Here is a 13,040-nt window from a genome sequence, read left to right as displayed (position 1 = left end):
GAAGTCCGCTGTTGCTACATTCCACCACACGTTTGCGGTCGGAAACCCCATCAAAGAAACCATTCCAGATCCAATTTCAAGACAATGTTGTGTTTTTTAATCTTTGTTCTTCATGATCTCTCTCTTGATCGTTTTCAACCCATTTGATGATCTAATTTCACCTAATAGTGTAACTGAGCAGATCTATATTTTAATTTGGTCCAGTGTCAATTTGGATGGGCAAATTTAGCTTCTTAAAAAAAAAATGGTCAAAAAATTGTTTATGATAATGAATCAATTACTCACCGATAGAAAGTTGGAAACTTTGTTATAATAATTCTAGGTGGGTGCAACTTGCTAACTTGCACCTTACTTTTTTTTCTTAGAGTGAATTGATCCCCTCCCCCCCCCCCCCCCCCCCCCCCCCCCTCTCTATATATATATATATATATATATATATATCATGACATGTTTGATTAATTTTATTTGTGTTTTCTTTTATGGTCATCGGGGCCGGCCCAACACATATTGATGCTCAAGGCGAAATCTAAAATGAGGCCTTTTAAGTTATTATCAGTTTGTGCAAAAAAAAAAGTTATTAATTGGGATCCTGTGGAGGCGTCTGGCTTACATGATTTGATATACAACGAGTATTCGATTGTGACCCATGCCATGGTATGTGCTCTGTGCGAGAGGTGGCACACGGAGACCAGTAGTTTTCATCTACCTGTCGGGGAGATGACGATCACTTTGGACGATGTGTCTAATCTCCTCCACCTTCCTATTCAGGGCCGCATGCTGGACCATGATGCGGTAGTGGATCAGGACAGAGGTGTCAGAAACCATGGCATCATTAGCCTGCTTACATGGCTTGGTACCAAAGTCTTTCACCCTTGGATTATCCCACATGATGAAGGATCTCCTTCTAGGACGGCGAACGTGGAACAGAATATAGAGGAGGAGCATGCCAGAGAGATGCCTGACACATTGACGATCATCAGGGATGTGGTGCAGATAGATGATAATATTGTGGCCAGGAGCGGCAAGATGACTACATAGGAGATTATTTAGAAGGCGATTAGGATTGACAATATTGGTCGCCCTGCCCTTACGTATCAGTTTGCCAGGCAGCGCAGAGGGCAGAGGCATCATAGTCAGTTGGTGATGTATTATTATGACATTATTCGTATCTTGTGATATTTCTATGATATTTACGTACATACCTTTTATATTATTTCTTGCGTTTTAATTTTATCATGTTAATTACTTCGTACCTTTTATATTGATGAATTTGAAATTGAATGAAAAGAGTGAAAAAATTTGTTTAAGTATGTGTAAAACAAGTTCAAATGTGGGGAAAAATGGAAGGAGAAAGCCGCTGGAAATTGAGTCTAGAACGCAACTGTATTTTAATTTGGTCAAAAAATTGCTTATGATAAGGAATCAATTACTCACCGATAGAAAGTTGCAAAATCTGTTATAATAATTTTAGGTGAGTGTAGCTTGCTAACTTGCACCTTATTGTTTTTTTTTTTTGGAGTGAATTGATCATAATTAGGATGTTTGATTAATTTTATTTGTGTTTTCTTTTATGGTCATAATTTAATAAGTAGGATGTTTCTTTTTCAAAGAAGTCAGAAAAGGCCAAAATCTATCGGAACAATTAGGTACCTTTACATTCATTGTAGGATCCGTATGCATTTATAGCTTCCACTGATTACAAGATGATTATTAAAGGACTCTATTTGGATTGTTTTTAGATGTTTCTTGTGTTGCAAGATATTTCTTAGCTTTCTAATTCTGATTTTGGTGTCGTAATGTGTACTGAGTTGATGCCCTCAATACCATGTTTTTGTGTTGATGTGTACTTGCAGTGATATTTTACGGTACCTGATTACAGCTGATATTTTATGTTTTGTTCTCTTCTATTTGTAGGTTTTCAATATTTTTCGGACACCTATTTGCGTGAAACCATGTTCTAAACTTGAAGAAGATTTCTGGTGCTATTGTCGTCCTAAAAGGGTGATTTTATCTCACTAGCAACTTTGATATTTCCTTTCTTCATTTTGAAGTCTTCATTCTAGGAAATACATTGTATGCTAAGATATAATATTAATCAACAATGTTCATATATATCTTGGTTTGTTTCTGTTTCGGTTAAACTGGGTATTGAATGACTACCCTACACACAATAGAGCTTGGAATTCTTTTACCTTATTATCACAATAGAGCATGGTGAGATATTTGTACTCGGAAAAGGTAACAAATTCCATGTGAAGGGCTTTGAGCAACGGAAGATAAATTGAAGGTATATTCTTCTTCAATTTGAGGAATACCAAGGTTTTGGAACGAATTAGAATCTCAGGTAAATCTCTACGGGAGAGATCGATGGTTAGGTTTTTAACTCTTCGTTTGATCGCAGTAGAAACGAATTTCTCGATGTTGCTGTTATAGAACATGCAAGTGATGTTGAAAGAAAAGATAGCCAGGGTTTCATCTGTAGGATTTTTCATGAATGAGTCAAAAAACTCAGAAAATGTGAAATGTTTCTGCGATGAATTTTGATCGGAGCCGAGGATGAGATTGGTGAGCCAGAGCGATTTCCACCTCTTTGAGAGGATGTTGTGGTGGCGGCTTCTTTCGACGGAAGAAAACACAGAATGCAATGAATGAGCGAATCCGGTAGGTCACTGATTCGATCTTGGCCTTCTTCAAACTTCAACCACCGTAAATCTGACATTTCTGTGAGTTAGTGAGTGAGTCAGATAGCGCTTTGAAATTGGTTTGGACCGTGTCATGCCATACCACTCTTATATATGAATTCTACTCTTTACCCAATAGTTTTTGTTCATTCCCAACTGAAAAGACATTTTTACCCCTGTATAAGTTAACTCCCGTTCGAGGTTTGGTCGTTTGTCCTCCCAACATTTAATGTGCATGCCTCGAGGACGAGACTGAGGGGTAGAGCTGTCAAAACGGGCCGGGCCTTACGGGCCAGCCCGTTTAGCCCGATTAATTATAGGGCTTGGGCCTTAAATATTGAGCCCGAATTTTAATAGGGCTTTTTAGCCCGGCCCTAAAAAGCCCGGTACCCGTTAGGGCTAGCCCGAAAGGGCCGCGGGTAGCCCGTTAGCCCGCATAACAAAAAAATCCTATAAATTATATATATTTTTCAAATAATTCTTTACTTAGTTGATTATCAAACTAAAAAATAAAAGTGAAGATTCAATGAATTAACACATATGAATGTAATATAAAATTATATTTACTCGTTTCGTTACTTAGGGAAGTAAATATCTACAACCATAACGTATCTAATTTATTTAAAATTGTTTTCCTCGCCATTTTAGTTTACGACTAGTGTACGAAAATGTTTACAATTTATTTTTGTACTAGATATTATTTAAACATAATAAAAATTTATTTATAAAAAAATCTATAGGAGTATTTTATAGTACTTTTTTATATAAAAAAAAATGTGATTTTTAATACGGGCCGGCCCGTTAGCCCGCGGCCCGTGTAGGGCCGGGCTCGGGTAGTATATTTCAAGCCCGTTTTCCCAACCGGGCTTTTTGGCCCGGCCCGATAAAGCCCGAAGCCCGTTAGGGCCGGCCCGTTTAGGGCCGGGCCGCCCGTTTTGACAGCTCTACTGAGGGGACACAACCTCTAGTTTTTTATTGCCACATGTCAATACTATTAAACGCTCGAGTACCATAACCCTTAAGTGGTTTGCTCAAAGTGATTTTTGAGGTTTCATTATCACCGTTGATTCGATCATGCCGTTTGGGAACTTCAAAGGTTCTCTGTCATTCGTTGGATGTGTGATGGGTTTTAATCTTAATTGTTTCTTTGTCCTACTTAAGTGAGTTCCATGTGAAGCGTTGCATTGGATTGGGTTACCCAGACCCAAGCTCGACCCAATGAAAGCAGAGTTTTACCCTGCCCATACTCAAACCATTGGTGTGAGGTTTTTGACTTGTTAGAGGCCTAACCTATCGCCACCATGCGTGGTGTTGCACTGCCGTAGGGGGAAGTTTCAATTTAAGCCTTTTAGTTTTCCCACCAATCTGTCATTTTTGAAATTTTTCTCTAATATGTATCGTTCATGAGGAACATTAACGTTCTTCCTCGCCTACTTATTGGTGAAGGAATGGTGGATTTGAATGTGAAATTCATGTTTACACTCTTTCCCTTTCAGGTTCAATATGGCAGGCAACCCTAACAGATCGGAGACCAAAAACCTAGACTCCTCTTAGCTCGCGAACAGACCGATGGCGGCGGCCTCTGCTTATGCTTTCGGCGAGGCCACAATGGCTCCGTTCACTAACGTGGGTGAGAGCGAAGATTGGAAAGTTTGCCTCCCAAGTGTTAGTGCCCACATCTGTTCGCATTGCACAGACTACCAGATCCATGTGTATGAGGTTGTGTTCAAAGAGATGGGGATCCATATCCCTTTCTCAACTTTCAAAACAGAGGTTCTCCAGTGGACGGAATTGACCCCCTCACCCTCACAACTTCACTAAAACTTCTTCCCTTTTACGAGGGCTTTCGAGCTCACTTGTGAATATCTTGAGCTCACCCCCACAATCGATATTTTCTTTACGATCTTCATTGTTCAACGAGGATCGGAAAGAGGTGGAGGCAAAAGTTGGGTTTCCCTTCGGCAAAATAGGAAGCTCTTTGACATCTTTGTAGATAAGGTTCAGAATTTCTAAGTTTGCTTTTTCTTAGTGAAGCCTAAGAATGATGTTGCAACGAGCAATATCATGAAAACCCAAGACCAATATCACTGGAAAGTCAACCAAAGAGATGGGGTTCCTTGTGAATTTTCAACCGTAAAAAATATAAAAATTCATATTTAATTAATGTTTTGTTCAAAAATTCATTTTTTTTTTGTGAGAGATTTCTATAATATTATAAATTTTTCTTCAAAAATTTATTCAAAAATATGAATTCTACCCATGAGTCTACTTAAAAGAGTGACCAAAAATAGAGATGAAAAATTTTGGGGACCAAAGTCAAAGAAAATTTTGAAAGACATTAATATACGTGTATAAGTTAGATTTGCTTAGCTTAATATTTTTATAAATCTTTATCTTTGTATAAATATAAATGTTAGACAATGTTGCAAGTTGTCCTAATTAACCCTAATCCCATCTTTTTTTATTAGCTTACCAATTTTTTATGAAAAAAAACCTTTGCAGGAATTCAAACCCACAACATATTGGTTACTTCTATGCAATTTGACCACCAAACCACTTACTATTTTCAGGATATAATTTGGCTTCCACTACATGATATGCAATATTAAACGCCCTTTTAAAAATTCAATTAATCTCTTTTTCTTTCTTTCCAAACGGTTTTGAACCCTCTTTTTCTCCTTTTTCTTTCGTGATTTAAACACAGAAGTCTGCGGTTTTCTATTGTCTAACAAACTTTGATTTATCAAATTTAGTATCTTTATGGTTTTCTGAAATCGGATAGGTTTGCCAATGCTTCATTTATAATTGAGTGATTAGGCCTTAAAAATAGGGAAACTTTCCAACTCAAAGTATTATTATTATACCCTTAAATTGTGCGTAGGTAGTTTTTCTTCAACCTAGACACGTGCAAATGTTGTTGCTTTATTTTTGATATTGAAAGTGATTTTAATTTTATTTATTCAATCGTATCATTGTAGTCTTTATTGAAATGTTATACATAATACATTTAAACACATCGACGACTAATAATATAGTAAATATGATAGTAGAAAACAAAAAGTGTGTTGCAACGCTGCGTGGGCGTGCTGGACCACATAAACTGTCGATGCAATGTGGACCGCATGAAAAAAAATAATCATGTTACAGATTGTATAATCTGAGATGTCCCTCACTCACCCCATATAAGGTGTGCAACTTCCTTCAATTTGGCCCAGTATCGTAATAATTTGGATTACATAATCCGAAAACCATGGGAGTTTTCCGAATTATATAATATGAACGGTGTTAGTTTATTTTGGACGGTGGTCTGCACCCCAAGAAACATGTTTTCAAAGGTTTTTACCAGCATTAATTGCCTGTAAAACCGCTTTGAACACATTTTTTGACCAACATAATGGGGAGTTATAATCTAGGCAAGTTTTTTCCTATAAATAGCCTCCAAAACCTTCACATTTCTCACACTCTCTCCTCCTCTCCTCATCTTCCTTTTATGCACAATGTGTTTTCATCTTTGACCTTTCCCAGAAAGAGGCTACTTTGAAAACTCAGAGATTATATAAACGGTCAACAGGGAAGGCGCGCTGCAAAGAAGCACGGTTTGTCTGGTTTAGTTTTTTCCCAAGAGGGTTAGCTTTACCCCAGTCTACCTCAATCCCCCTTCCTTAGACAAGAAACATATCTTACTGTAAATGTATCGATATATTAATAAAATGAGATTTTGTGCATTATTTGTTTTCTTTTATTTGCATTTATTTTGTAATTTTGGCAACTAAATAATGAAAAATAAAGCAAAGTTTATTAAAATTCTGATAAAAGAGATTTTCGGATTTCATAATCCAAAAATTTATGGGAATCCAGATTATGAAATTCGGAGGGCATTTTAGTCATTTAACAGGGCGTGCGAGAATTTAAGAGGATGGAAAAAGTAATAGTCATTGATTTAATAGACTTTAGAGATGTCTACTTGTGAGCTTGTTGTAACTTGTACCTTTCACGAACCTAATCCAATAAATTAATTTCAAAGAATGTAAAGGTGTGAAGAAAAAACAAAGAAACAAGTCTAACAGGGCGTGCGAGAATTTAAGAGGATGGAAAAAGTAATAGTCATTGATTTAATAGACTTTAGAGATGTCTACTTGTGAGCTTGTTGTAACTTGTACCTTTCACGAACCTAATCCAATAAATTAATTTCAAAGAATGTAAAGGTGTGAAGAAAAAACAAAGAAACAAGTCTAACAAATTTCAAAGGCAAAAATGAATCTAAATCAATAAAACTACAAGGAACCAAAAACCAACATAGTCAGAAATTAAAACTAGAAATGGGTAAAAGGAAACCCAATTTGGTGCTCGATCTCTCCCTCACATTATAAAACCAAATTCAAAACCATATATGAAGATAAGGAAAAGGTAAACTCACCGGTGGCCAACGATAAGGAACGAGAAAGAAAAAATGGAACTGATCGTTCTTCCTTTCTGCCACTGATTCTTACCACAATTGCGACGTGAAGTGAGGGAAACAATGCGATCATAAAATTAAACCATCCACGGATTGTTGGGGGTGGTTGCAAATGCTTTCAATTTGATGATATTTGTTTTCTACTTTACCATCTGATTTTGACTGAAAAGGGGGAAAATGCGGTTTGTTGAAGAAGAAGAAGAAATTAGTTAATTTTAGGGTTCATAACTTCGATTTTCATATTTGATGGTTTGAGTTAAGAGTGGTAACTGGGCTGAAACCATTTTAAGATATGATTGAATGTGAGTAGTTGTACATGTTCTCAATTTTAATTTGATTATATATTTTGTATATTTCGGATCTGCAAAACATTACCACTTTAAATGTGCAGGGTGTAAAAGAGTTACGGTATGAATTGGAGTGTTCTTAATTGGGATGTGAACATTTGAGACCGTACAGAGAACAAACCTTAAAATGCTATAACCCTTTTATTTATTAGGACAGAAATGTTGTAGCAGCTTAGAGAAAGAATAAAGATGAGAACAAGAGATGAAAAAGAAGAGTTGATAGCAGATAGGTTTTAAGTAGCAGCAAGGCGGTAACATTGATTAACAAATCATATGATGATTTCTTTAAGGTTGGATTAGATAGAGTTGGAGGATAGAGAGAGTACTTCATTGTGGGACGATGGAGAAGTTGAGAGAAGATGGACAGAAATCTGTGCATAGAGGGGAGTTTAGATCCAGTGTAGAAACTAATAATGAGATCAAATAGGATTATTTAATCTAACGGTCAAAATAAGTGGTTCACCGGTGAGGGACTTAATTGAACCCTCACCCTAGAATCCACTGGATTATAATGGCAGTACTTATTAATTATTAATAACATATTTCCCGAAGGATGGGTTGTTACCAACAGTCATTCTCAAAACTCAAGAAATTACACTATAACATTTGAAGGGAGAGCACTGCTGCTATGTAAAACAAAACAAAATTTAATATATCCTTAATAGTAATACAGTATTTTGATTCCTGCAAAGGAAGAGCGAAAACAAGTTGAAACTGACCCTGTATCCAAAAATAATACAAGTCTCCCTGTTGATTGTTTCCATTTTGATTCCTGCCAAGAACATCATCATAAATGAATCAATAAATCGATATATTTATGCCTCTAATATCAGAGCATTAAAACCCAACTAATCAAGCAATCACAAACCCAAATACAAGAAAACTAAACATATTGGCCATGAAGCATTCATATATGCAATCCCTTCATATATCCATAAAGGACACATATCCAATATGGTGCCAATACTCTTCAATACTACACCTATACATATGCATAAAGTATCCAAGCCACTTTATATTAAAAAAAAAACGTCTAACCATGAAAGCATTCATATATGCAATCCCTTCGTGTATCCATAAAGGACACATCCAATACGATACCAATTCTTCGATACTTAACCCACACATCCATAAAGTATCCAAGCCACTTTTATATTTAAAAAATGGTATAATTCTAATACAGATAGGATGCTTTAGAGTTTAGAGTGCAACTTGAGACAATATGGTTTGGACTTTGGACTCTTTCAACGCATCTGAATGAGGGTTTTGTTTTTCCAGCAAATAACTCGTGATTCTTTACATCTTTAACTATCTCTTATCTTGCAATGAAATAATTCATTTTTAAATTTTGTTTGGTACGTTATTGTGTTGATGTCCTTTCTTTTAGAAGAACTTGTTCAAGGTACTAGTAATTATTATGATTGTTCACTACCTAATGTTGTGTTAATATTTATATTGTTTGTTGCATGGCATGATGAGGGGTGAATTTTTCGGTCAGTAGGAACTGGGAAGAAGTGATCACCCAGAGAAACTCACCGGGGAATGGATGACTCATGGAGAATGCGGATGGGATTAATGTTTGCGCTTCATCGCTGCTGATCCATAGAGGACCAGTCATCTTCACCGACACAGGAATCCATCTTCAACAACGGTGTCTCCGAGGCAAAAAGATGGACATCTATGACTTTGCCGACGTCTTTGGAGATCCACCTAGGAGCCTCCTCACACACAAATTCTCCAGGTCTGATTCTTTCTGAGAGCAAATTTTCAAGCAGCCGATTTTGCTTCTCCGGCAGCAACCGGAGTTTGCGGGTGTTTAGGATTCCGGCAAAAAATGACATGTTTAACAGCGATATTTTTGGTTCGGACGATGACCGGAGATCGAGGGAGAGGTCAGGTTCCCATTCAAAGCAAAATCGAAGTTGAATTCATCATCGGGGCTGAGCTACAAGGAGCTGAGCCGTCTCCGGCCAGCGGGTCAGTCATGATGTGTTACTGTAAGATTTTACCTCAAAGCTCAGGCCAATCGAAGTCCCATGTAAATGGAACTCATCCATTGTGTTGCATGAGGAGCACCCAATTAAACAAAAGAGACCAAGTCACAAAAAAAAAAATTATTGGCACCAAGTCAATTATTTGATTTCCAATGTCAGGATTATGAGTACTCAAGAAGAGTCACATCCCCCCAGAAACAATTAGTGTTGAATCCAATTCATATGGGAATTCAGTCCCCCATGTTCTTCTGTTTCTGGAGTTAGTCAAGAGCTTGATCCAAAATCTTATGTTCACAATCATGTGCTTCCCAAACTAGTTATAGAGCAAGATGACGATGATGATGAAGATGTGGTTCAAGTTGTGAGCTCCTATGTTATATAGAGGTTAATTATAACCTTGGAGAGAAGAGTTGTGAACCAAGTTTCAATGCGAACTAATGAAGAATTAGGTTTGAGTAATGATGGCAATGAGGAAACTACTGGAATGGAAGAAAGGCATTGTGTTGGTGAATACATACCATGATGATGGAATCGGAATGGTTGAATCTCCAAAGAAGGTACAGACAGAAACAGAGAAGTTGGACAGAGATATAAGAATTTGGTCATCTGACAAGGAAATCGGCATCAGGCTCCTGCTTTCGACACACATCATATTCTGTCGTCTGAGAGTGGCTGGTCTGCAGTTCCTTATACGAGCCAAACATTACCAGCTCACAAGTGAAGGTGTATAAGTAAGATTATGCCTCCTCCCCGAAAAATTTAGCAAAGAGGATTGTGGCACGGTAAATAGTAAGCATAATGAGTAGAGTCAAGACTTGAGACATATTTTAAATAAATTAAAGGTATTTCGCGGCATTTTGACATTGATTAAGGAAAAGTATATTCATTGCATGTTTAAAAGGAAATTAATATATTTTTTAATGGGGATAAGAGAAAGATATGTCTCTGGTTTTTTGTCATAATCACAAACAATGTAGTCAGGATGGAATGCTAGCACGTAGGATATCTTACCATCCTATAATCCACCCCCATGGAATTGTGTTGTGATTCAAGCAAGACCGCCAGAAGGGAATTTCGTGGTCAAGATCGCGATTTCTGAGAAGGATCGTAAAGCTTTATGTGTGTTTCAAGTGAGAAGAGACGAACGGCGCAGACTGACTTGAGTTTGGGCTTTGCAACCCGTTTTCGAGAAACCGAAAACCCTATTTTTTTAAACACACGGAACGCTGCGTTTGGATTTCCTCACTAATCTAAACGCACCGTTTTGCTTTACTAGCTAATATGTAAAGGACTGTTTTATTTATGTCGTTGTTTATTATTTGACTGGTTGAAACATTGTTTTGGAAGGCTGGATTTTTTATGCGCTCATTATCTAGAAGAAGCAGTTGCAAACCACTCCAACAGCCCACTCCCATATACCAGAGACATCAAGCAACTTCCCCCCACTCATTCTCACTTGCGGACCAACTTTTCCCTCTACCCCTTTCACTTTAAAATCAACTTCTCCCCACTCTCTCTCACTTGCGAACATCCAGAGAACCACTTCTTTGATCTTTTGAATGGAGTCAAGACTTGAGACATATTTTCAATAAATTAATGGGATTTCGCAGCATTTGGACATTGATTAGGGAAAAATATATCATGGGACGTTTAAAAGGAAATTAAAATATATTTTAATACGGATAATAGAAAGATATCTCTCTATGTTTTTTTGCTATAGGATCGAGTGCTAACACGTAGGATCTTACCATCCTATCATAAATCCCCATGGAATCGTGCTGCGATTCAAGGAAGACCACCAAAGGGGAACTTCGTGGTCAAGATTGCGATTTTTGAGAAGGATCGTAAAGCTTTATGTTCGTTTCAAGCAAGAAGAGACAAACAGCACAGACTGACTTGGGTTGGACTTCTGCGACCTAGTTTCGAGAAACCGAAAACCCTATCATTTTTAAACACTCGGAACGCTGCGTTTGGATTTCCTCGCTGATGTAAATGCACCGTTTTGCTTTCCTAACTAATATGTAAAGGACTGTTTTGTTTACGCCATTATTTAATATTTGACTTATTGAAACATACTGTTTTGGAAGGATGGATTTTTTACGCGCTCATTTATGTTATAATCACAAGTATTAATTTATTAGGCTTCATTTAGGACAATTTTAAAACATGAATCTTCAATTATGCTCATTGCAATACTTGAAATTTCTTTCAGTGGTGTATTTCTCCAAGTCCAAACCCTAATGCATCCAACCAAAACCATGCTCTAGTTTTACAACGAAACATCTAAGAATTAAATATCCAATCAATATTTGTCATACTCAATGAACCTTTTTATGCATATCCAAACACAATCCTAGGTCTATAGTATCTTACATTTTAAAAATAGCCATATCAGAATATTAGCATATGGATACATCATCGCATTAGCATATCGCCATACAATATAGAAAGTAATTTAATAACTATACACCAACAATGTAAATTACGTTTGCACGTACCCCCGATCAAATTTCACTATTTTGTCACCCAGTAGTATTACTTTTAGAAAAACTTATTTACAAAACAACGTGTCAAGTTGGTGAAATATTAACGGACATATATACATTGTCAGTGTACAATCATTAAACTCGGATTAGAAGAAATCCCAGCACATAATTAAGTAATTAGGCAAGAAACTTACAAGCTAATCATCTGCCGTAAATGATTTGTCTTTGTTGTTGTTGTTTCCATATATCAAACCAGTAACCTAAAATTGAAATTGAAAATTAATTAAGAAACAATAATAATAAGAATAGAGAAAAGGCAAGTAAAAGTGGTAAGAAAGAGGAACGAACTTGAGGATCAGGAACAGGTTTTCGAGTTTCAACATAGCGAAAAGGATCATCATGGGAAGCAATAGCAGCTTTAGCTTGTTGTTCGCGTTTGAGATCTTGATCAGGTTTGATCCAAAGATAATAAGCTAGGGTTCCGGCAACAACCCATGAAGCGAGGTTGCTTCCTCCTCTCAGACCACCCATCGAATTGTTCACGAACGACCTTGCGTTGCCAAGTGTTCTTCTCCAGTTACTCGCCATTGAAGATGTTTTCGTGAAAGTGAAAAATCACAAAGTATAGTATAGTATAGTTGTTGACACGAACGATTGAAGACTCGAATTCTGGTCTTATTCCGCTTGACAGTGTGTGTGAGGGAACAACAAAAAATACTACAACCGACCCTTTCGTTTCGATAAAACAACAATCCTCCTAACACACAAGTAAAATTAGGGTGTGCCAAATGTCTAGTGTTGGGTATGAGACTATGCAAGAGTTTCTCCTATTTCAATACATATTTTTTTTTTCTCCTATTTCAATACATATTTTTTTTCATAGTTACCAATATGATTAAAATTAAGTTAATGAATGTTGACTCAATTGATAATGAGTTGACTCATCTCAAGGTTATAGATTCAACTCACGTTGTTGATGTAGGATCTTCTTGGTGGATGATCTGTAAGTACCTATGTAAACGCCTCCCTACACAGATGAGTCTCCAAAGTCCAACTCGCCTAAATTTTATTATGTA

The 13,040-nt window shown here is 36.9% G+C and overlaps 1 protein-coding gene across 1 annotated transcript; it reads right to left on the bottom strand.

Annotated features, from left to right (window-relative positions):
* Positions 1 to 7,986: 7,986 nt before the first annotated feature.
* LOC11422514 (uncharacterized) lies at positions 7,987 to 12,784 on the bottom strand. Its single transcript, XM_003603831.4, has 3 exons — positions 12,313 to 12,784; positions 12,159 to 12,224; positions 7,987 to 8,256 (listed from the first exon to the last, which is right to left on the bottom strand). The coding sequence occupies exons 1-2, from the start codon at positions 12,550 to 12,552 to the stop codon at positions 12,162 to 12,164; spliced, it is 303 nt and encodes a 100-aa protein (XP_003603879.2). The 5' UTR covers positions 12,553 to 12,784; the 3' UTR covers positions 7,987 to 8,256; positions 12,159 to 12,161.
* Between the last annotated feature and the right edge of the window lie 256 nt (positions 12,785 to 13,040).

This window comes from Medicago truncatula, chromosome 3 (assembly GCF_003473485.1).
Source record: "Medicago truncatula cultivar Jemalong A17 chromosome 3, MtrunA17r5.0-ANR, whole genome shotgun sequence".
Classification (NCBI taxonomy): domain Eukaryota; kingdom Viridiplantae; phylum Streptophyta; class Magnoliopsida; order Fabales; family Fabaceae; genus Medicago; species Medicago truncatula.
Note: the sequence above shows the minus strand (reverse complement) of the source record. Positions and strands in the feature narration are given on the sequence as shown.

What these genes read in the sequence shown, in the direction of transcription:
- LOC11422514 (XM_003603831.4), bottom strand. Translation starts at nt 12,552, where the DNA reads ATGGCGAGTAACTGGAGAAGAACACTTGGCAACGCAAGGTCGTTCGTG. An exon ending in AACCTGTTCCTGATCCTCAA is followed by an intron (nt 12,225 to 12,312) that starts GTTCGTTCCTCT and finishes TTTCAATTTTAG; the next exon opens with GTTACTGGTTTGATATATGG.